We start from the raw sequence: 24,917 nt of genomic DNA, 5'->3' as shown, positions 1-24,917 counted from the left end.
ATTATGATATTTTTCTCCAAAAAAATTTGTAAAGTATAGTCGACTAATATGGAGGGATTTTTTTAAAGAGTATGGCTTATGGGATATTATTGAACCTAGAGTTGGTGTAGCTGTAGATGAAAAGAAGATGTACACAACATTGAGTTACATATACCAAAACCTACCGGAGGACATCTTGGTACAAGTTGGCATATACTAAGGAAGCATGGCGGGCTTTGAAGATTAGATTTCTTGAAATCGATCATGTACAAAAGGAAGAAGAGGAAAAAGCAGCTTAAGAAGCCGTTGAGAAAGAAAGACTGGATGAGATCGCTGAGAAACAAAGATTGGATGCGATTAGTCAAGTAGAATAAACACGTAAGAAAGAAGCTCGGAAAAGTTGAAGTGATAGAAGAAGTTTTGCAAGTTGTTATAGATTGTGAAGAAAAAGAAAGACTTTCTTCTAAGAAAAAACAAAGAGAAAATAGTGAATCTTCATGTATGTTTTTCCGGCTTAAAAACCTTGAAGACGAGCATAAACGAAGCAAGAAATCTGCTACTAATCATGATGATGAGAGAAAGGATATGGTACAGAATGAAGGGAATGATGTACCTAACAAGTCTGCAAATTTAGAAGTATGTGTGAAAGTCGGCCGTCAAGCAATTGATGATGAAACTTCAGAAACAAATGAAAAGTTCAGAAGAATTGTCATAAAGAAAATCCCTACAGGGTAATAAAGAAAGAAAAAAAAAGAAAAGAAAAGTGAGAGAGATTACCATGAAGAATGAAAATGTATATGAGATCAATGTGGATGGTTTGAACGATAAACGTGAAGAACCTGTTAAACAGGTTTGTCACAAACAACTAACAAGAAAAGTTGAACCAATGGTTAAAATTAAAGAGTTGAGAGTGTTATTAGGGTTTCAAGACCTTGGTGATACAAATTCAAAATCAAGGGGTTGAATGAAGGTTAATCTTGAATTATTAATATAGTGAAGGGTTTATTTTGTTATGTTTTATTTTAGTTAATTGAATTATAATAGGTATATGAGTAGTTTGCCTTGATGAGAAAGTTTAGTAATTGTCTTGGAGGGAAAGTTAAGTAGATCTAAAAATAGGAGTCTAGGTTATTGTTTTTTTTTTTTTTTTTTTGTCAATAATTCTCTTTCTTTGAATGTTCGTGATGATCGTTTGATTGTATGAAAAGAGTCGCGAGTTATCACCCCAATATCACATATTCATTTAAATGCTTTCACCAAAACCAAAATTTGATTCCATCTAATCATTTCTCTCTATTTTCTTGACTTTCTGAAGTTTCATCGAGACATTCTAAGACTCATTATAATTTCCTATCTTTCTTGCAGTCATGGTAACCAAAACACCATTGGCATGTTTGATAGGGAGTTTTTATGAGCTTCTATTTTCAAGTTTTTAAGACAAAAAACTCATACTCAATAAAAAGCTTTTTGTTTGATTGAAGAAGCTTGAAGCTTTAAGGTTATGAGAAAAAGCTCAATATCGGCACGCTCCTACCAGTAACGCTTATAAAAATAACAAGCTTTTAGTATTTTAAATTACTTAAATAACATTCCAAGACATATACATTTAGTATTATTTTTTTTAGTTATGTTCTTATTTGTCATTTATACATCCATACTATTTATAATATAACTTCTTAAAAATATTAAAAAGTTGGTTACTTCAACTTCAATCGGCTTTTGTTAATTTATCTAACAGTTACACATTTAACCATTATTCAAAACCAGCAACCCCCATTACTTATGAGTCGTAATTTTTTCACACGTTAATGTCGGACCAGTGCGGGACACGGTTTCCCAACGATTCACGGGGCAACGTGTTAGAGTGCGGAATCCTCTAACACGGGGATTCGGTGGTGATCAACAACGCACGGTTACGATTCCTAAGACGGTTTGACACCTAGGGACGGAGGAAAAGACCGACACGACGAAGATTGGCAGAGAGGATTTTCGGCAGTAGCAGGTTCGTGACTGTGTGTAATGTGTGCTCTCCCTTGTGAAATTTCCTAAGTTTCGTTTATATATCGTATACTGATTCGATCGAATGAGTATCTCATTCGATCGAATGAGTCCTGGTTCGATCGAATCAGTCACTGATTCGATCGAATCAGTTTCTTTTGACATTTTCAGTCCGTTAACTTGGTTTCACGATCGTTATTTTCATATCGAACCATCCTGATAGAACTGGGGACATACACATGACATTTCATGTCCTAACAAACTCCCCCTTGGAGCCAGTTCTATTTACTTATAATCAATCGAGTTCTCTTGCTCGATCGTAACTCCCCCTTGGAGTTATCTCACTCTCTCTTTTCTCAAAGCTAGTGGTGCGCACGTTGCATCCACGAACTCCTTTCTTCATGAAGTTCTCTCAAGATCAAATGGTTCAGTCAGTCAGACTTACCATAGGTTCCGCATATCCTGAGAAGCTGTCAATTGGAATTTTAGATAAACATTTAAGCACAATCTATCACAATGTTCCAAAACAAATTACATTCAACTCAAGAACAATTACAATCAGAAGATTAAACCTTGAATTACAACAAGAAACAAAATAAACATGACAATTAAGCTTCAGTTTCTTGTGCATACTTCTTCTGTTGCTCTTTCCAGTTTGATCCTGCATGTATGTCATAGGCAAAGCAAATCCTAATGACATTTCTATACGTTAATGCTTGCTCTCTGTCTTCGGGGGCATAAAGAATCTCTGTCTTGTATAGTGTATAGACATCCTCCCGTGACAAGTTTGTGAGCCACATAGGATCAAATATGCGAATTGTGCTCCAATTTCCATTGTCGTTGAGCACGATAACTGCTTCATGCAGTCTTCCATCATAGTACCAATGCCTGAATGCTTTGTAGAAGTCCTGCTTCATCTTTCTTAGAGGAATCTTCTTCATCGTGAGTGGTGGCATGTACTTCAAGATAATCATTGGCCTGTTGGTGATCGGATCGATCTCCTTTTTACTTGTATATCTCTTTGGCCTCTGTGGAGTGATCATCTTCCATTTTGATTTGTATTCCTTTCGCAATACACTCTGATAGTACGTGGCAAATGGAGATGAACTCGCGTAAAGCATATCAAGATAGTTCAGACGGTTTAGATCATAAGTAGGAAGAGTCTTCAAGTCAGTGATACGTTGAAAGTACTCAACCCCTTTTTCTCTCTTGATAGCAATGCAATTAAGATCCTTCAGACACGCCCAAGCAATAATCTCTCCTGAAGTTCTACGACCCTTCATCTTATAAGACGTTGTGTGAGGAATGGTCGGCTTTGCTTGTCGTCTGGACCTTATCTTCTCAAGAATAGCGTTGAAAGCTTTCTTGCATTCTTCTGTTTTCTCAACGAATTCGGCTTGATCTGCTTCAGAAGGCTGTTTCATTGTGTTTGACCTTTTGTCAGCCTTCTTCTGTATTTCCTCCTCTGTTACATTTTGGAAGAAACTTGCAGAGTTAGGAAGATTGTCAGTTTGAGACGTGTAGTATTCTGGATATTCTTCCTGTGTCAAGTCTTCCATTTCAACTTCATCAAATTGAGAGGGATCAGCGGCCGTAGATGATGTTGAGTCAGGTGTAGCAGCCGAAGAAGATGTTTGTTCTGTTGAAGGCAAAGCCAGATACTTGCCTGTTTCTTCATTGTATAGCTCAAACATTTGTTCCAGTTCTTCTTCTGTGAAATTGTGTGAAATTTCACCTTCTTCCAAGTCTCCACTTGCGAAGTTTTGCTGCTCATATGGATTGTCCAGTAAAAACGTGAAATATTCCGCTGCTGTTTTTGATTGCAGCGGTTGGACATTAAACGGATCAGCATCACCTGGTTGATTAAAAACCACAATGTAACACAAATTTTAAATAAACATATGTAATATCATAAACATGAAATACAATACCATTACATATGAAACTAAGTTTACACACAAATCATTAATTAAAAAGATTTAACATTTAAGTCCTCACTACATTCACTCAAATTCCTCTTAAATACCTTCACCTCCATCATCAGAAGAGTCCAGTTCGTCTGTGTCCACATCGACATTGGTTGGACCTTCCAGAAGAAGAACATCTCCTTTCAGCTCGGTCACTTTTGCTTCAAGGCTTAGATTTGACTCTTTCAGCTTGTTGATCGAAGATCCTTGTTCAGCGACAGTAGCATTTAGCTGACTGTTTTCAAGCCTGAGCATTTCGTTCTCAGCTTGAAGTTTAGCAATCTGCTCATCTCTGAGTCGATTCTGTTCTTCTTGCTCTGTCTTGAACAATAACATCTTCATCATAGCCTTGTGAAGATCAGCAATTTCAGATGCAACCTTTTGAGGTATAGACATTTCCGGTTGAGGTTGAGGAGTAGGTTGTGGTGCTGACTGCGGTGTTGGTGGCTGTGCTGGTTGAGCAGGAGGGGCAGCAGAAGTCCCAACTGATGGTACCATTGAAGGACGTGGTTGATCGGAAAATAAACTCCGATACTTTCTTGTAACCTTCTTCTTCTGCCTCTTTGCAGGCCTTTCTTCAGTCGCATCTATCTCAGCCGGTTGTTTCTCGGCTCTAACTTCTTCACCAGCCTCCAGATCCTCAACATTTAAATACCAATCAGCCTGTTTTTCCTCTTCTGTCCTTGTGTCTTCCGGGACCGCCACCTCCTCAGTGTCAGAATCGTCGCTGGATTCCTGATACGGTAAATTCTCGACGTCTGAATCACTGGCAGCATTTCTCCACTTCCTCTTCGGAGGGGCCCTGTAGGACGGATTGACTATATGCCCGAAGCATCGTTTGAGTGGTGGCCTGGTGGGACGTTCTTTGTAGGATTTGAGACGGTTGAGAGTCTCATTCTTCATGTGGTCCAGTTTCACCACATCACCTTCATTTTCTTTCAGTAGACCCGGTGCTTGAGTATCAACTATCATCTGAACGAACCTCGGGTACTGAAGAAACTTCTCGCTCTTCCCTTGTTTCAACGTGATGTTTTCCACCATATGACCAAACGTCATTTGAGAGAAGTTGTAGGGGCGGTTCATCACTAGAGCAGCTACGGTGAACTGCATGCTTTCCCTCAGCTTGTCAAAGCTAGTTCGTTGAGGCCCCAAGCAATGCATCACCACGTGTGCCAGATACTTGAATTCGGGGCACAGGTTGGCTTTGTGAAGCAGACCGGCATTGAGATCGCCGTCATACTTCATTCTTGCGAAACATCCTCTAGTTGCCGCAGGATGTAATGATGTAGGGTCTGATTCTAAGTCTACAAAGCCGCAGACTTCTCGGATTACCTGGGCAGATATTACGATGGCATGCCCTCTGACCGTGGAGCGAATAACCGACGGCACGACTGTTTTGTCGTGCGTGGCATTCCTCCAGAACTCTTGTTGAATTGACATTATAGGCTCAACGATCCTCGAGATAGGTCCAGAAATCCTTGACCTCTTCAGAAATTTGATAACTGTTGCAAAATCCTTCCCGTGGCTAGACTTTTCGTCCAGGAAAGCCACGATATTGTGCTTGATAGACGTTTTGAATGGAGCAACCACTTCTGCAACTTCAGCCATTGAATCTGTAAACTTAAACGTGTTAGAACGAACAGATATCGAAACGACTGAATGCGTTTAAAATTTTCAAATTTTCTGGACTAGTTCGATCGAACGAGCAACACATTCGATCGGGTGAGCTATTCATTCGATCGAATGAGATCTGGTTCGATAACAGACAATCGAATGAGATAGATCTTATCATTTACTTCTGATTCGATCGAACTACTAATCGAATAAGTCACATTCGATCGAATAAGGAACTCGTTCGATCGAATAGACTGATTCGACTCATTCAAGCAGAAGCCCAGAAATGAAGAACACCCGAACCCGGAAAACCAAAACGACCAAAAACCCGATCAAAACACGGTTAAAAACAAGTAAAACTTACATTTTTGTAATCTACGTGAAAAACTGAATAAAGTGATCGGATCAAAAAGAGGGTTTGAGAAAAACAAATTTGAGAGAGAAAATCCGTAATATTTTTCGAATAATTCTGTCCGATCGAATAAGTTTGAATATTTATACTGTTTTTGGACTTATTCGATCGAATGGACTTGTTCGTTTGGATCATTCGATCGAATGAGATTCTATTCGATCGAATGAGTCTCTTCACAACTGTTCGCATTCTCTCACACACTGATTCGATCGAAACTGTCCATTCGATCGAGTTATTCATTCGAATAGCAACCTATTCGATCAAATGAGGGAAAACATTTGAAAAATAAATTTTTTAAATTTCTTATTTCCCGTCCATCGATCGTGATGCCTTTGAACCTGCACGAAAACATAAACTTTTGACACTTGGTTAGTTTTCTTAGACATTTTCCAATCCTGAGAGCTTTGTTCCTACAGAACATATAGATCATAATACATTAGTAACAAATGGAAAAATATCAGGCTCAAACATCTTTGGGTTTTCTTGTCACTTCATTCTTTCTTTCATGCACAGCCTGTTGCACAGATGAACATTTAGCAACCTGCATGAAGTTTTCTTTCATTCCTACACACTGGATAAACATTTAGTAGGAACAGACAGGGATCAGACTACCTGTCACGATGATTTCTCATTAAAAAAAAACAGAATAAAATTAAAAAAAAATTAATTCAGAATAAAAATCTTTTTGTATGTTTTTTTTTTTTTTTTTTTTTTTTTTTTTTTTTTTTTATAATATTCAAACTGAAATAAACAACTGTACAAAAATTTAAAACACATTATTTTTGGTTGAGAAGGATCTATAATAAGAAATCATACAGACGTATATGACTATCTACTGAGACTTTTTTTTTTTTTTTTTTTTTTTTTTTTAACAGAATATACGAAGTTAAACAAGACATAATGAATATTCTTTTTGTGAGAAAGATCCGAACATGGAATCATACTAATTACGTGACTGTCACACAGATCCGTGTTTAGCTGTATTATGACATAAAGAAACAGGTTGTGAGCATGTAAATAACTTAAAATGGTTTTCATCGTTTCTGTGATACGAGTTAGGTTCAATTATGTCTCAAAATTTAAGTGGGTAACAACTCAGAGATTATGATGCCTCCTATCTATTCTCAAAGCGTATTTGGCTTTCCCCAAGTCACCCCGAATTGACCTTGACCCATAGTGTCTGATTAAGGTTGTAAGTGTCTTCATCTGCTTCCCGTTTTCTTTCTTACTCCATGATTGAGAAGTCTTGACATTGTTAACTCTAGAATGTTTCAATCACTCATAAGGTAAATTTTTTTTTTTTTTTTTTTTTTGAATGTTACATAGACTTCAGAGTAGTAAACAATTGCAAGTCCCGAATCTGGATCACTGCAGTTTCTTCACACACTATCTTTACAGGAGTCAGAACACTTATGGGCTCGTGTATGACTGAGTAATCGCTTTTCTGCCTATCATTCGGAAAGATATATATGAAGACATACAAAACTCTTAAGGAGTTTCCACGTAAAATCGAGTAGATTTAGTTTGTATCACATCTACTTTTACGCACCATAAAAAGCTACCATGACACACAATGACCGTTCTAAAGCCTTTTAAGCCTAATAACTTCACTAGTTAAGCTCACAGAATCAGTGTATCTATCATTTTCCAAGGTTGGATCAATTTCTCATTTTCTGAATATATATGAATGTCCTTTTTTTTTAAAAAAAAATAACGTTTAAATTATTTCGCCCCGATCAAGTCAAAGTCTTCAGGTAAACGGCTATCCTGAAGATCCAATGGATCAACTGGACCGACCACATACGAGTATGTGTCCTTCTAACTAAGTATAACCGACTATTTTTCAGCGAAAGAATAAAAAACCCATCAAAACCCGCCCCGATCACTTTCAGTCATCTGGTTAATGGCTATCCTCATAATCTACTAGTAGAAGTAAGGACCAAAACACATCCGAAAATGTGTCCATCAAACTGAGGTAACCGACATAATTTTAAGCGATAGTGATGTATAAAAATTTAATATAAGAAAAATGAAAATAAGCTGTACAGAAATAACAAATCTTTTTGATGTCTCAGTATGATAGCGTCTGTGTACTATCACCTTTCTTGTAACAAGATCAACTTCTCAAAATTTTGAAAATTTTTGGTTTTTTCTTGAAACCTTTCTCCCCCTAGAATTTATAAAAAAAAAACAAAATCTTTTTGGTTTTTTTTTTTTTTTAAATTTTTAAGAAAAGAAAAAATGAAAACAATTTAAATGATATCTTCAGGAACATCTTCTGATATACGTTTAACGCCGTTGATCTCTAGTAAATATAAAAACCGTGGTTTATCAAATGCTTTAGTGAAGAGATCAGCGCGTTGTTCCTGAGTGGGGATTTTTATCACATCGATTAACTTCTTTTCGTAGCAGTCACGAAGGAAGTGATATCGAATTTCGATGTGCTTCGTTTTGCTAAAATGGACCGGATTTTTGGTAATTGAAATTGCAGCAGAATTATCAATATATATGGGAGTAGTAGAACATTCAATACCGTAGTCACGCATTTGTTGCTGAATCCAAATAACTTGAGAACAGCAACTGGCAGCCGCAATATATTCCGCCTCAGCTGTTGAAGTGGAGACTGACGTCTGCTTTTTGCATTGCCACGTTACTAAACGACTTCCAAAGAACTGACATCCTGCTGTTGTTGATTTGTAATCGAGTTTACAACCACCATAATCCGAATCACTATACGCATGAAGATCGAAGTTGTCATCATAAGGATACCAAAGACCCCAATCTGGAGTACCCTTCAGATAACGCAAAATTCTTTTGACTGCAATCAGATGGGAGACCTTCGGCTTTGACTGGTAACGTGCACAGAGACACGTAGCAAACATTATGTCTGGCCGAGAAGCAGTCAGGTACATTAGAGATCCGATGATCCCTCTATAGTGAGTTGGATTGATCAATTCACCCTTCTCGTCAGGATTAATCCCGTGATTAACCTCTAAAGGAGTTCCCTGTGAAGAAGAACTCAACATCTCAAACCGTTTCAAGATGTCATTGACGTATTTTGTCTGGTGAATGAAGATACCGGAATCTTTTTGATCAACTTGAAGTCCTAAGAAGAACTTCATCTCACCCATGGAGCTCATTTCAAATTTTTCTTTCATCACTTGTTCGAACTCCTTACAAAGTGTTTTATTCGTGGACCCGAAGATGATGTCGTCCACGTACACTTGTACCATAATTAGATCTCCTTCTTTTTCTTTTGAGAATAGCGTGCAGTCAATGGTTCCCCTTCTAAACCCGTTGTTCAGAAGGTGTTTGGATAGTTCTTTATACCAAGCTCTCGGGGCTTGGTGAAGACCGTACAAAGCCTTGTTGAGCAGATAGGCTTTGTCCTTGTGATATGGGTCTTCAAAACCTGGAGGTTGTGCCACATATACGGTCTCTTCGATGTGACCGTACAAAAAGGCACTCTTGACGTCCATTTGATATACTTTGAATTTCTTGAAAGATGCATACCCCAAGAACATCCGGATTGCCTCCAAACGAGCAACCGGAGCATATACCTCATTGTAGTCTAGGCCTTCGATTTGCCTAAACCCTTGGACCACCAGGCGGGCTTTGTTGCGAACAATCACTCCACGATCGTCACGTTTACATTTTAGTACCCACTTAGTGCCAATTTTCTTCTGTCCTTTGGGGAGATCCACCAGCTTCCACACACCAAGTCTTTTAAACTGCAATAATTCCTCTTGCATGGCTGAGACCCAGTTGGGATCTTTCAGCGCATCGGTGGTGCTGTGTGGTTCTTCTTGTGCTAAGAAGCATTCATGGGCATTAAGAGCAACTGATCCTGACTCCATCATTTCTGTGTAGAGACCAAAATTCAGCTGTCGACGAGTTTTGACACCCTGTTGAATGTCCCCTATAATGTTGTCTTGTGGATGATCACGTTCAGTCCTAACAACCGGATTGTCAGGAACGACAACATTTTGTTCCAAGTTAGTTAAGTTCGGCTCAGGAACTGGAGCGGATTGTGGTGCCTCTGAAGTAGACGTTAGAGGCTGATCTGCATTCGGCACTTCTTGATTTGACGATGAAGGTTGTGAAGTAACCTGAGTTGGTGCCGATTGTACATCATCTGCTGGAGATTCATCTTCAGATTCAGATTCGGAAGATTCTTGAACTTGATCGCTAGACTCTGTGGAGGAAGATGATGACGGACCAGGATGAGTTGAAGATTGCAAAGATTCATCAGGAGGTGCATTTTGCGCCTCATACATCATTTGAATAGCAATCTCATACAGATTGAAAGACTTGAACAATTTGTCATAATCAAACAACCAGTCTTCTCCTGTCCCCTTGGCTGGTTCTGTGTAGCGTTGAACATCGACATGGTACCATTCTTCAACTAATTTTGTTGTTCTGTTGAAGACCCTTTTGAGAGGTACGCTGTAACCCAGAAAATAACCCTTGATAATCTTCTCCTCGAACTTATTATCAACGTGCCTTTTAAGTAACGTGCAAAGAGCTCCGAATGGTTCCAGGTGCTCTAAGTTAGGCCTTCGTCGTTGAAGAAGCTCGAAACTTGTCTTGCCGTGGCGCTTGACAATGCCTACCCGATTTAATGTGAAACAGGCGTTGGCAATTGCCTCACTCCAAAACGTAACAGGTAACACTGAGTCGGCTAACATTGTTCTTGCTGTCTCGATTAACGTACGATTTTTCCTTTCAGCAACCCCGTTCATTTGTGGAACATATGGAGCACTGAACTCCTGAACGATCCCTTTTTCTTTGCAGAAATTTTCAACATTCGCATTTTTAAATTCTGTACCGTTATCTGACCGCATTCTTCGAACCTTCAGATTGTATTGAGACTCAATAGTTGTAACCAGCAGTTGTATACATCCAAACGTTTCTGATTTTACTTTCAAGAAAAACACCCAAGAGAATCTAGAATATTCATCAGTAACCACTAGACAGTATGAGTGCCCAGAGATACTTTTGACGCTTATTGGGCCAAAAAGATCCATATGAAGGAGTTCCAACGGAATATCAATCGAGTGGAAACTCTTAGACTTGTGGGACCTTTTTATTTGCTTTCCTGCTTTGCACTGCACACACGAATCAGGGAGACGAAAGCTTCTCAGATTAACTCCCTCAACTAGTCTGTTGTGCACAAGCTTGTTCATGTTCCTGACATTTATGTGTCCCATCCGTCTATGCCATAAGACAGTATCACGTTCGGATGCCTTGGACACAAAACATGTCGCCGTTGGAGACGATGACCCTGCCTTAGCCATATCCAGAATGTAGAGATCACTCTGGCGTGCAGCTGACATTAAAACCTTGTCTTCAGGAAAGTTGAAATCCTTAGCCAAGATGTGGCAATCTCGGTCGTCAAACATAACTTTGAAACCTTTGTCGCAGATTTGACTTATCGACAACAGGTTGTTCTCCAACTCTTTGATGAAATTAACTTTCTCAAACGAAATTCGCCCATTAGACACAATTCCTTGGGCCGTGATATAACCTCCTTGATTTCCTGCAAAGGAAACTGCACCTCCTTTTATTTGTCTGACACTTGAAAGGAGATTCATGTTTCCAGTCATGTGCCTGGAAGCTCCTGAGTCTATGATCCACATGTTGAATCTTGGATCATATAGAGCAACCTGCACACAAAAACAAAAGGTTTAAATATCATTGGAAACCCAAGCCCTTACGGTCTTGGGTTTTCCATCTTCATCACGAATGAACAATTCAATCCATTTACCCTCATTAACACTGTTTTCAGATTTGACGTTGTTATCAACAGTGTTAGTTTTCTTTGGTTTCCAAAAGTCAGTCTTCTTCTCAACATGTTTGAGATAGATGGTTGAAGACTGAGTTTCACTTGTCGAAGTGGAAACATTTGGATCTGAGGGGTTTGGGGATTGGTGTGGTGAGGTTGGCTGAGGTTTCCGAGGAGAAACCGACCTCGGTGTGTGAAACCGTTCTTGACCTTGAACGTCAATGGTCGGTCGCCTCCTAGGAGGTGACTTGGCATACCTCGGATCCGGAGTCGATATGTACTGCTTAGGATCCGTGTACTTATAGCAAAATCTTGCTATATGCCCTACCTCTCCACACGAAAAACAGTAGTTTCTCCCCCTTTGACTTGGTGGAGAGAAATAACTCTGTTTTTGTCGGTTATCATAGTACCCCCTGGATTTGATATTTTGGGGTGTAGTTTGTCTAGGAGGGTGTTTTGGGAAATTATGTTTTTCATTAACGTTACCCTCCTTTACAAACTGGGTACTATGTTCCACATAGACTTTCTCAGATTTAGGATTAAACTTTTTCTTCTGAGAATTTCTTGTTGTTGTTGCCTTTGACTTAGATGGTGGTGGGCCCGACTTAGTTGTGGAACCTAAGTCTGTGGCAACAACATTTTGTTTGGACTCAGGAGCCGGGTCAATGACTTCTTTTCCCTTAGACTTAGAAATTTGGTTTGTGTCCTCGGGTATATAATCATTTGATTCATCATCCGGCACAGCTCCTGGTGTGCTTGCAAATTGATTCAGGATCGGGGGTGGGACATTGTTATATCCCACGCCTTTTTCCTTTTTGCCTCGGAACTCGGGAATGATGTGTTCTAATAAATAAGATGAATTTGAGTAACTTTTTAATTTGAAATTCAATGATTCAAAATCAGCTTTCAAGTTTTCCAATTCTTTTTTCAAAACATTATTCTTATTTATGTGAAAATTGATAGAATCTTGTTGATTCAGAACACATATTTCAAGTTCCTTGTTCTGACGCTTAAGGCTATCAATCTTTTCTTTAAAAACAGACTCTTTCTGCTTCCAAGCCTTATTCTGTGCAAGCGCGTCAGTCAGTTCCATTAAAGATCTTGAGGCTGCTTGTTTGTAAGCCTCGAGATCTTCAATTCTCTCTTTTAGAGATTGAATTTCTTGTTCATACAATTCACATTTTAAACATTTAACATTTTCTGGTTTGGGAGTTGATGGGTTAGAACTTACCTTGGCATTTGATGTCTCTGCCATGAATGCAAAGCAAAGATTCCCAGCTTTTTCCAGAAACGATGCAGAAGTTGCTTTAGACTCTACTTCGTTGACTTCTTCAACTTTAGCAGCCTCTGCGGGAATTGTCGAACATGGAGATATTTGAGGAACATTTGACTCTTTATCGTGATCCTCCTTAATCTCCAAAGATACCACTTCAACCTCAGGTTCTTCTTCATGGACTTCAGCAGCTGGTTCATCGACAATATATTCTTCATTGGTCGAGGAAACAACAGACTCGGTTTCAGAGTTTCCATCTACTATTGTGACATCAGCCATGTTGATGCTGAAGTTCCATGTCTCGCCTTCATCCCCTTGAACTGCAAGAGCAGTTTCATTGTTGATGTTGACGTTGTTTGCTGCGGTTTGATTTTGAGGGACCAGTTGTCTCTCAAGGTTGACAGTTGCAGCAGCTGCAGCAGGAGTGGATGATGATGAAGTGGTTCGGAAGGGATATTGGTGACCTTCCCTTCTTGGCTTCGAACACTCCTTGGCAAAGTGACCAAGTTCGCCACAGTTGTAGCATTTTACTTTGTTTTTATCAAAGCCGAACTTGGATTTGTTGTTTATTGAGAGGGCCTGACCTGTTTTCTTCGTCCACTTTCTAGCCCTTCGGAACGCACTGCCAAGAGCCCACATAATGTCTATGCGTTCCATATCATCTTCGTCAAGCTGTTCATAGTCATCACTGTCCAGATGACTATTTCCTAGCTTACCCGCCACCATTAAACTGTAGGACTCAATTATCGTGCCTAGAGTTGCCATGTGTTCTTTGGCAACCTCCACTGTTACTGTTCCCAAGCCTTCAGTATTCAACGTTGCTTTCTCCGTTGACTTGGGTCCGGAGTTAGTACTTGAATTTCCAGAAGTTGATGATGGGACGGAAGATCTCGTTTCAGTCCCCTTTGATTGATTTGACGTTGAGGAGACAAAAGCGGTCTTCATCGGAGCATGATCAGTTGAATCTGACATAGGAGGTTTTGACATGTAGAGTGATTTGTCAGAAGTTGATCTCGGTTTTCTGGAGGAGGCTCTTAGTTCAGCCTCTTCTTGTCTGATTTCTTTAATAAAATCAGACAGGAGAATCGTCTCCAGCTGATGACTTCTTCTCATTACTGTCAGGAAGGTGTTCCAGCTGGTTGGAAGTCCTTGAGCAAGACATCTAACCTTTTCAGTCCCTGTTGTTTTGACATTATAGGACTTGAGTTCTGACATTAGATGATAGAATCTCGACAGTAACGATTCAATGTCTTCTCCCGATTCTGGACCAAACAAATCAAATTCACGCTTGAGCTCCCGTGCGTGAATTTCTCTAAGTGAGTCAGATCCTTCACATCGTTCAACCAGTGCGTTCCAAAGAGTTGACGCTGTTGTAAACTGGTTAAACTGATGGAAGAGATCGCTTGAAAGTGCTTGTGACAGTAACGAGAAGGCTTTCTTCTCAGCATCAAAGGCTATCCTTTGATCTTCAGACAGCCTAAAGTAACTCAAAGTCTCACCATCATCATTTGTCGGATGCACCCAAGTTGTCTGAACAGCTTCCCAAAGTCCAGGATTCACACCTGTTATATGAATTTGAAATCTTGTCTTCCAGGTTGTAAAATCGTTTAAAGTCATTAGCTTTGGTGGCTTGTTATAGCTTCCCGATTCAGAGTCACTTTCGAGAATCGATTGAATCCTCTTGTTGGTACTCGAACTTGCAGCCATCTTTGTTTCTTTGCTTTAACGTTGAACTGTTGATCGAATGGGTTTGATTCGATCGGATGAGTGACCTATTCGATCGAATGTGTTCTGGTTCGATCGAATGTCTCTCTGAAATGCTGATCTGTAAGTTATTCGATCGAAAGTGAATCTGGTTCGATCGAATGGGTTGAGAGGTTCGATCGAAAGAGTTTCTGGTTCAATCGAACGGGTTCTGACAGTCGAATAAGACAAAGATCGAATCGGCGGATCGAATAAAAGACTTATTCGATCGAATGGTGACTAATTCGATCGAACGAACAAATCTGGTTCGATCGAATGAACTAGGAGTAATTCTCGGCGGGAAAAAACTGATTCGGTCAAAGTTTAAACTTGTTCGATCGAATAGGAAGGCTATTCGATCGAATGAGTTCCAAAAATAGACACGTTCGATCGGAAAATCTGGAAATTCCAAAATTAGAAGATTTTGACGGATTTTCGAATTTTGAATCAAAAACACAAATCTTGGAAGATCAAGAAGCAACTTAAGATCAAAATATGACTTTTAACACAAAAACAACTTAAGACCAACCAAAAAACGGATCAAAACCACCAAAAATACGAAGAACACGAAGAACGCGAAGAACGTTCTTGACGAAACTCGAACTTTTAACACACAATTCTAAGATCAAAACACCAAAGTATGACAATTTTAACAGTTTTTGACAAGAACACGACGAACACCAAGATCAAAAACACCAAAAATTCGGAATTTTCCGGCAAAAATTACGATTTTCGCGAGAAAAACACGAATTTTACCACGAATCTAACGTGAATCTAGAACCAAAGGCTCTGATACCACTTTGTCGGACCGGTGCGGGACACGGTTTCCCAACGATTCACGGGGCAACATGTTAGAGTGCGGAATCCTCTAACACGGGGATTCGGTGGTGATCAACAACGCACGGTTACGATTCCTAAGACGGTTTGACACCTAGGGACGGAGGAAAAGACCGACACGACGAAGATTGGCAGAGAGGATTTTCGGCAGTAGCAGGTTCGTGACTGTGTGTAATGTGTGCTCTCCCTTGTGAAATTTCCTAAGTTTCGTTTATATATCGTATACTGATTCGATCGAATGAGTATCTCATTCGATCGAATGAGTCCTGGTTCGATCGAATCAGTCACTGATTCGATCGAATCAGTTTCTTTTGACATTTTCAGTCCGTTAACTTGGTTTCACGATCGTTATTTTCATATCGAACCATCCTGATAGAACTGGGGACATACACATGACATTTCATGTCCTAACAGTTAATATATTTTTTTGAAAAAATTAAATAATAAAAAGGTATTTTATTCACTTTAATTTGAGTATGGTATTGTTATACTTCTTTAACTTTAAAAAATTAACATATTACGTGATTACTAGATGACACCAAAAACAAGTCGAGTCATGTGTAAGACCAAATTAGGGTTGGAACGAGTCGATACAAAAAGGGTTAATTTGGTTCAGTTCATGTCGGTACAGTTTCGAGTAGAAAGGGGTCATGTGAGAACATGTTTCAGGTCAGAACATTGTCGGGTCGGACGAGATTCGGGTCAAAACATGTTGGTTTAAAAATTTATCTATTTGAAGTTAATGTATATTTCAGCTTTGTTTCTTGATTTTCGCCACCGGTTATACGGATGACATGATTTACATGTATCGGGACCGATGGACGCTTGTCAAGCGCCATGTAACACGCTCAACCCAGTGCCCGTTGTTGGTTATGCGTTAATGCTTGTAACGTGCATTCTGGTGCCGATTACACATGTTCAATCTTTAGTTATGCGTGTACTGGCTTTGCACGAATTATACATGTTCGGGTTATATGTGCACTGTCCTCGAATGACGCATGTACCGACACTTATTATGCGGTTGATGTCAGGTTGCACGCCCACAACGCTGTATCGCGTGGACACCCAACTAGTTTTATTAAAAGCTCCAGCTACCAGCTTTTAGTGACCGGCTAGTTTTGCCAACCATATCCCATATATAATAAATGATTCTCCAATTAAAAGTTGAGTAATGAATTAATAATTGTAAGTTCATTTAATTAAGATTTTGCTCGTATCTCTTTCTGTTCAGTTTAATAATTATTATTGTAAATTCAAATAATTAAGATTATATTATCAACAAACTATTTAATACATAAACTAATAAAATCATCATATTTATTATTAATATCGACGTATTTTATGAATAATTAACATGCGAATACTATCACATAAAATTCACCGATGACCATGGTTTCCATTTGGAGGATAGAATGGTGGCTACAACAAGACTTGTGAAGATGGCATTGGTTTGGTGGTCCTATTTCATTCACATGTATTGATAGTAAACTAAATAAGGGTTATGTGTGTCATTATTAGAGAGTACGTTTAGAATGTTATTAGTAGAAGGGCCAAGTACGTATACGTCATAGTAGTTTTTGTTAAAGTAGAAGGGCCAAGTACGTATACGTCATAGTTAGAAACTAACTAGTATTTAGACCCGCCGCAATTACGATGATAAAAAATTTTGGTTTGGATTTGGACGGGTTCTCACAAAAATTGTCAACCCATCACAACTCATCCAGAAGGATTGCAACGATAATATCTTCAAAGTTAAGAGATCGACGACAACCAGAATCACTCAAAACAAACACAAAACAAAACTTTACATCACCAGGGATCAATTCGGTTTTAATCAACTTTCGGTTATCATTACCTATCATGAATGCTGATTTTCTGCAGCTTTGGTCAGCCTAAGGGTTTGTGCTCTTCGGTTGGTGTTAATTGCACACCTGTTTGCTTCATCAACTGCACAATGGACACAATTAAGTATTAATCATTAGAATCACTCCATAATTATAATAGACAATTTAGTTGGTGTAGCAAATAGTACTAAGCTTCTGATGCAGTAAAATGAAAAACAACAAAAAAAAATTAAAAAAATAGACCCGCTTGCAAATTGTATTTGATTGGTTTAGGAATTAGATGGCCCCTGCAATTGGTTTCCTATGCCTACATTTAACTATATCTTTTTATTATTAACAAAAGAACATGATATTTTGGTTTCAAGTTTCGTAACCACCTAGGAAACAAACACATAATTTTACGCATAAAATCCCTTATAAATTAGCACATTCACAAAAATGTAAACCTAAATCGCTTGTCTGTAATACGTGGAATCCGTAACAGATTCAAGCAAATTGACTATAGTAAACGAATTAATGCATGAATAGAGTGATTTGAAGTTCTAATTGAATAAAAACAACAAACAACCGTCAAAGCTAGGCTGAAAATTTGGTTGGTGATTTATTGAATACCAGAATCCACATTTTGAATATCGTTGTTCCCAGTGGCATTATTCAATGCTTGGGCTCAACTTTTTGAGTCTAATTTTACTACAAATTTGAGCGTACACTACTTATGCACATATATCAAATATGAATCAATAGTAATAAAAGTAATTGCTGATACAATTTCACGTAAGTTGTGTTTCCATAAGTTCGTGCGTTGATGAAGACCTTGTAGGGATGAGTCGTCGCTTGCAAGATCTAGAAGCACACTTAGATATTGGATCACATGGTTGGTGTATATACGGGGGGTTGGGGGAAGTGGTAAGACGACTCTTGCATTTTCTCTTTATATGAAAATTTGTCGCCTTTTTCAAGGTCATTGCATTATTGACAGTATTCGGGAGGAATCAAGCAAACATGGTTTAAAAACACTGCAATGTCAAAACTTTTGAAAACCGAAATGAAATTGCAGAGTGTTGAAGAAGGAAAGCACATGATAAGAAGCAGTTAAACTGTAGCAATATCATAATTTTACTTTGTTTTTATCAAAGCCGAACTTGGATTTGTTGTTTATTGAGAGGGCCTGACCTGTTTTCTTCGTCCACTTTCTAGCCCTTCGGAACGCACTGCCAAGAGCCCACATAATGTCTATGCGTTCCATATCATCTTCGTCAAGCTGTTCATAGTCATCACTGTCCAGATGACTATTTCCTAGCTTACCCGCCACCATTAAACTGTAGGACTCAATTATCGTGCCTAGAGTTGCCATGTGTTCTTTGGCAACCTCCACTGTTACTGTTCCCAAGCCTTCAGTATTCAACGTTGCTTTCTCCGTTGACTTGGGTCCGGAGTTAGTACTTGAATTTCCAGAAGTTGATGATGGGACGGAAGATCTCGTTTCAGTCCCCTTTGATTGATTTGACGTTGAGGAGACAAAAGCGGTCTTCATCGGAGCATGATCAGTTGAATCTGACATAGGAGGTTTTGACATGTAGAGTGATTTGTCAGAAGTTGATCTCGGTTTTCTGGAGGAGGCTCTTAGTTCAGCCTCTTCTTGTCTGATTTCTTTAATAAAATCAGACAGGAGAATCGTCTCCAGCTGATGACTTCTTCTCATTACTGTCAGGAAGGTGTTCCAGCTGGTTGGAAGTCCTTGAGCAAGACATCTAACCTTTTCAGTCCCTGTTGTTTTGACATTATAGGACTTGAGTTCTGACATTAGATGATAGAATCTCGACAGTAACGATTCAATGTCTTCTCCCGATTCTGGACCAAACAAATCAAATTCACGCTTGAGCTCCCGTGCGTGAATTTCTCTAAGTGAGTCAGATCCTTCACATCGTTCAACCAGTGCGTTCCAAAGAGTTGACGCTGTTGTAAACTGGTTAAACTGATGGAAGAGATCGCTTGAAAGTGCTTGTGACAGTAACGAGAAGGCTTTCTTCTCAGCATCAAAGGCTATCCTTTGATCTTCAGACAGCCTAAAGTAACTCAAAGTCTCACCATCATCATTTGTCGGATGCACCCAAGTTGTCTGAACAGCTTCCCAAAGTCCAGGATTCACACCTGTTATATGAATTTGAAATCTTGTCTTCCAGGTTGTAAAATCGTTTAAAGTCATTAGCTTTGGTGGCTTGTTATAGCTTCCCGATTCAGAGTCACTTTCGAGAATCGATTGAATCCTCTTGTTGGTACTCGAACTTGCAGCCATCTTTGTTTCTTTGCTTTAACGTTGAACTGTTGATCGAATGGGTTTGATTCGATCGGATGAGTGACCTATTCGATCGAATGTGTTCTGGTTCGATCGAATGTCTCTCTGAAATGCTGATCTGTAAGTTATTCGATCGAAAGTGAATCTGGTTCGATCGAATGGGTTGAGAGGTTCGATCGAAAGAGTTTCTGGTTCAATCGAACGGGTTCTGACAGTCGAATAAGACAAAGATCGAATCGGCGGATCGAATAAAAGACTTATTCGATCGAATGGTGACTAATTCGATCGAACGAACAAATCTGGTTCGATCGAATGAACTAGGAGTAATTCTCGGCGGGAAAAAACTGATTCGGTCAAAGTTTAAACTTGTTCGATCGAATAGGAAGGCTATTCGATCGAATGAGTTCCAAAAATAGACACGTTCGATCGGAAAATCTGGAAATTCCAAAATTAGAAGATTTTGACGGATTTTCGAATTTTGAATCAAAAACACAAATCTTGGAAGATCAAGAAGCAACTTAAGATCAAAATATGACTTTTAACACAAAAACAACTTAAGACCAACCAAAAAACGGATCAAAACCACCAAAAATACGAAGAACACGAAGAACGCGAAGAACGTTCTTGACGAAACTCGAACTTTTAACACACAATTCTAAGATCAAAACACCAAAGTATGACAATTTTAACAGTTTTTGACAAGAACACGACGAACACCAAGATCAAAAACACCAAAAATTCGGAATTTTCCGGCAAAAATTACGATTTTCGCGAGAAAAACACGAATTTTACCACGAATCTAACGTGAATCTAGAACCAAAGGCTCTGATACCACTTTGTCGGACCGGTGCGGGACACGGTTTCCCAACGATTCACGGGGCAACATGTTAGAGTGCGGAATCCTCTAACACGGGGATTCGGTGGTGATCAACAACGCACGGTTACGATTCCTAAGACGGTTTGACACCTAGGGACGGAGGAAAAGACCGACACGACGAAGATTGGCAGAGAGGATTTTCGGCAGTAGCAGGTTCGTGACTGTGTGTAATGTGTGCTCTCCCTTGTGAAATTTCCTAAGTTTCGTTTATATATCGTATACTGATTCGATCGAATGAGTATCTCATTCGATCGAATGAGTCCTGGTTCGATCGAATCAGTCACTGATTCGATCGAATCAGTTTCTTTTGACATTTTCAGTCCGTTAACTTGGTTTCACGATCGTTATTTTCATATCGAACCATCCTGATAGAACTGGGGACATACACATGACATTTCATGTCCTAACAGTTAATATATTTTTTTGAAAAAATTAAATAATAAAAAGGTATTTTATTCACTTTAATTTGAGTATGGTATTGTTATACTTCTTTAACTTTAAAAAATTAACATATTACGTGATTACTAGATGACACCAAAAACAAGTCGAGTCATGTGTAAGACCAAATTAGGGTTGGAACGAGTCGATACAAAAAGGGTTAATTTGGTTCAGTTCATGTCGGTACAGTTTCGAGTAGAAAGGGGTCATGTGAGAACATGTTTCAGGTCAGAACATTGTCGGGTCGGACGAGATTCGGGTCAAAACATGTTGGTTTAAAAATTTATCTATTTGAAGTTAATGTATATTTCAGCTTTGTTTCTTGATTTTCGCCACCGGTTATACGGATGACATGATTTACATGTATCGGGACCGATGGACGCTTGTCAAGCGCCATGTAACACGCTCAACCCAGTGCCCGTTGTTGGTTATGCGTTAATGCTTGTAACGTGCATTCTGGTGCCGATTACACATGTTCAATCTTTAGTTATGCGTGTACTGGCTTTGCACGAATTATACATGTTCGGGTTATATGTGCACTGTCCTCGAATGACGCATGTACCGACACTTATTATGCGGTTGATGTCAGGTTGCACGCCCACAACGCTGTATCGCGTGGACACCCAACTAGTTTTATTAAAAGCTCCAGCTACCAGCTTTTAGTGACCGGCTAGTTTTGCCAACCATATCCCATATATAATAAATGATTCTCCAATTAAAAGTTGAGTAATGAATTAATAATTGTAAGTTCATTTAATTAAGATTTTGCTCGTATCTCTTTCTGTTCAGTTTAATAATTATTATTGTAAATTCAAATAATTAAGATTATATTATCAACAAACTATTTAATACATAAACTAATAAAATCATCATATTTATTATTAATATCGACGTATTTTATGAATAATTAACATGCGAATACTATCACATAAAATTCACCGATGACCATGGTTTCCATTTGGAGGATAGAATGGTGGCTACAACAAGACTTGTGAAGATGGCATTGGTTTGGTGGTCCTATTTCATTCACATGTATTGATAGTAAACTAAATAAGGGTTATGTGTGTCATTATTAGAGAGTACGTTTAGAATGTTATTAGTAGAAGGGCCAAGTACGTATACGTCATAGTAGTTTTTGTTAAAGTAGAAGGGCCAAGTACGTATACGTCATAGTTAGAAACTAACTAGTATTTAGACCCGCCGCAATTACGATGATAAAAAATTTTGGTTTGGATTTGGACGGGTTCTCACAAAAATTGTCAACCCATCACAACTCATCCAGAAGGATTGCAACGATAATATCTTCAAAGTTAAGAGATCGACGACAACCAGAATCACTCAAAACAAACACAAAACAAAACTTTACATCACCAGGGATCAATTCGGTTTTAATCAACTTTCGGTTATCATTACCTATCATGAATGCTGATTTTCTGCAGCTTTGGTCAGCCTAAGGGTTTGTGCTCTTCGGTTGGTGTTAATTGCACACCTGTTTGCTTCATCAACTGCACAATGGACACAATTAAGTATTAATCATTAGAATCACTCCATAATTATAATAGACAATTTAGTTGGTGTAGCAAATAGTACTAAGCTTCTGATGCAGTAAAATGAAAAACAACAAAAAAAAATTAAAAAAATAGACCCGCTTGCAAATTGTATTTGATTGGTTTAGGAATTAGATGGCCCCTGCAATTGGTTTCCTATGCCTACATTTAACTATATCTTTTTATTATTAACAAAAGAACATGATATTTTGGTTTCAAGTTTCGTAACCACCTAGGAAACAAACACATAATTTTACGCATAAAATCCCTTATAAATTAGCACATTCACAAAAATGTAAACCTAAATCGCTTGTCTGTAATACGTGGAATCCGTAACAGATTCAAGCAAATTGACTATAGTAAACGAATTAATGCATGAATAGAGTGATTTGAAGTTCTAATTGAATAAAAACAACAAACAACCGTCAAAGCTAGGCTGAAAATTTGGTTGGTGATTTATTGAATACCAGAATCCACATTTTGAATATCGTTGTTCCCAGTGGCATTATTCAATGCTTGGGCTCAACTTTTTGAGTCTAATTTTACTACAAATTTGAGCGTACACTACTTATGCACATATATCAAATATGAATCAATAGTAATAAAAGTAATTGCTGATACAATTTCACGTAAGTTGTGTTTCCATAAGTTCGTGCGTTGATGAAGACCTTGTAGGGATGAGTCGTCGCTTGCAAGATCTAGAAGCACACTTAGATATTGGATCACATGGTTGGTGTATATACGGGGGGTTGGGGGAAGTGGTAAGACGACTCTTGCATTTTCTCTTTATATGAAAATTTGTCGCCTTTTTCAAGGTCATTGCATTATTGACAGTATTCGGGAGGAATCAAGCAAACATGGTTTAAAAACACTGCAATGTCAAAACTTTTGAAAACCGAAATGAAATTGCAGAGTGTTGAAGAAGGAAAGCACATGATAAGAAGCAGTTAAACTGTAGCAATATCATAATTTTTCTTGATGATGTCGATGATTGTAAGCAATTACATGCATTAGTTGGATCACATAAATGGTTTGGTAGTGGGAGCAGAATAATAATAACAACTAGAGATGAACATGTTCTATTAAACCACAAGGTAGACTGTCCTGTCACATTATTATCATGTGAAGAGACTGCTATGCTTTTTAATAAATATGCATATAACAAAGATGGCCTTCTAAATGATTATGAGAAACTTTCATTACGTATGCTTTCTTATTCTAATGGGCTCCCATTAGCTCTCAAAGTTTTAGGTTCGTTTTTATATGACAAAGATGAAAAGGAGTGGGAGAGTTGTTTGTCTAGACTAAAAGACATTCCAGAAAAGGAAATTATAGATAAACTCAAAATTAGTTATGATGGACTTAAAACTGTGGAGAAAGAGTTGTTCTTGGATATTGCAAGTTTCTTTAGAGGGAAAAGCATAAAAATAATATTCTTATTTTGATATTGATGATGATTCAGCAATAGAGGTACTTGAAGCTTGTGGATATCACCTTGATATCGGGATAAAGGTGTTACTACAAAAGGCTCTCATAACTATTGTGAATGATAAATTTGATATGCGTGATCTAATTCAAGAAATGGGACATTACATTGTTAGAGGGGAACATCCTAGCAATCCTGAAAAACATAGTAGAGTTTGAAACGGAAAAGATATCAATAGCATATGTCTTGGGGATGTAACACTGGTGTATATTAAGTTATCAAACTTTTGAAAAATAATATGCCTGTTGATGATACAGCATGCGTACCTATAAAAATATATATACTCTTAACTCAATCCTATACAATGTTTTCTTTTATTATTTCAGGAAAATGATAAAATTAAAGCAATACAAAATTTGGGTGATCATTTTTCTACTTACGGTCGTTTATCACTTTTCTGTAAGGTTGTATCAAACATGAAGAAACTAAGGTGGATTAGTGTTACTTTATACAATAATCGTGATAAAAATCCAATAGGGCCAAGTTTTCTTTCAAATGAGTTCGCATATATTAGATGGAACAAGTATCGTCGGAGTCCATTCCCATACAGTTTCCAACCAATAAAGCTTGTTATCCTCAAGCTGTTTTGCAGCTTGCAAAAACAACTTTGGAAAGGTTACAAGGTAATTTAATTGCTCATCTGATTAGCATATAAATATAGAGGATATTGACTCTTGAGTGACTAATTTACACCTTAAAAGTTGGCAATGTATTTATGCAATAAATATAACATTTTATAGGGATTAACCATTGGCCTATTCTGCACCTAAATTACCTTACCATTCCATCAAAGCGGGAAAGTTATTTATACAACCCCTTAA

General features: G+C 38.3%; 1 protein-coding gene across 1 annotated transcript; it reads left to right on the top strand.

Moving 5' to 3' along the window:
- Positions 1–480: 480 nt before the first annotated feature.
- LOC143548883 (disease resistance protein RUN1-like) lies at positions 481–24,254 on the top strand. The gene is made up of 3 exons (XM_077039932.1): positions 481–710; positions 23,536–24,029; positions 24,061–24,254. Exons 1-3 carry the CDS (start codon positions 481–483, stop codon positions 24,252–24,254), a joined length of 918 nt encoding a protein of 305 aa, XP_076896047.1.
- Positions 24,255–24,917: the final 663 nt, after the last annotated feature.

This window comes from Bidens hawaiensis, unplaced genomic scaffold (genome assembly GCF_021521415.1).
Source record: "Bidens hawaiensis isolate Kalapana, Puna unplaced genomic scaffold, B.hawaiensis_p1.1 tig00015293_1, whole genome shotgun sequence".
Classification (NCBI taxonomy): domain Eukaryota; kingdom Viridiplantae; phylum Streptophyta; class Magnoliopsida; order Asterales; family Asteraceae; genus Bidens; species Bidens hawaiensis.
This window is presented reverse-complemented; position numbering and strand designations above follow the sequence as displayed.

What these genes read in the sequence shown, in the direction of transcription:
- LOC143548883 (XM_077039932.1), top strand. Translation starts at nt 481, where the DNA reads ATGTTTTTCCGGCTTAAAAACCTTGAAGACGAGCATAAACGAAGCAAG. An exon ending in ATAAAGAAAATCCCTACAGG is followed by an intron (nt 711 to 23,535) that starts GTAATAAAGAAA and finishes GTGTTGAAGAAG; the next exon opens with GAAAGCACATGATAAGAAGC. An exon ending in AAGTTTCTTTAGAGGGAAAA is followed by an intron (nt 24,030 to 24,060) that starts GCATAAAAATAA and finishes ATTTTGATATTG; the next exon opens with ATGATGATTCAGCAATAGAG.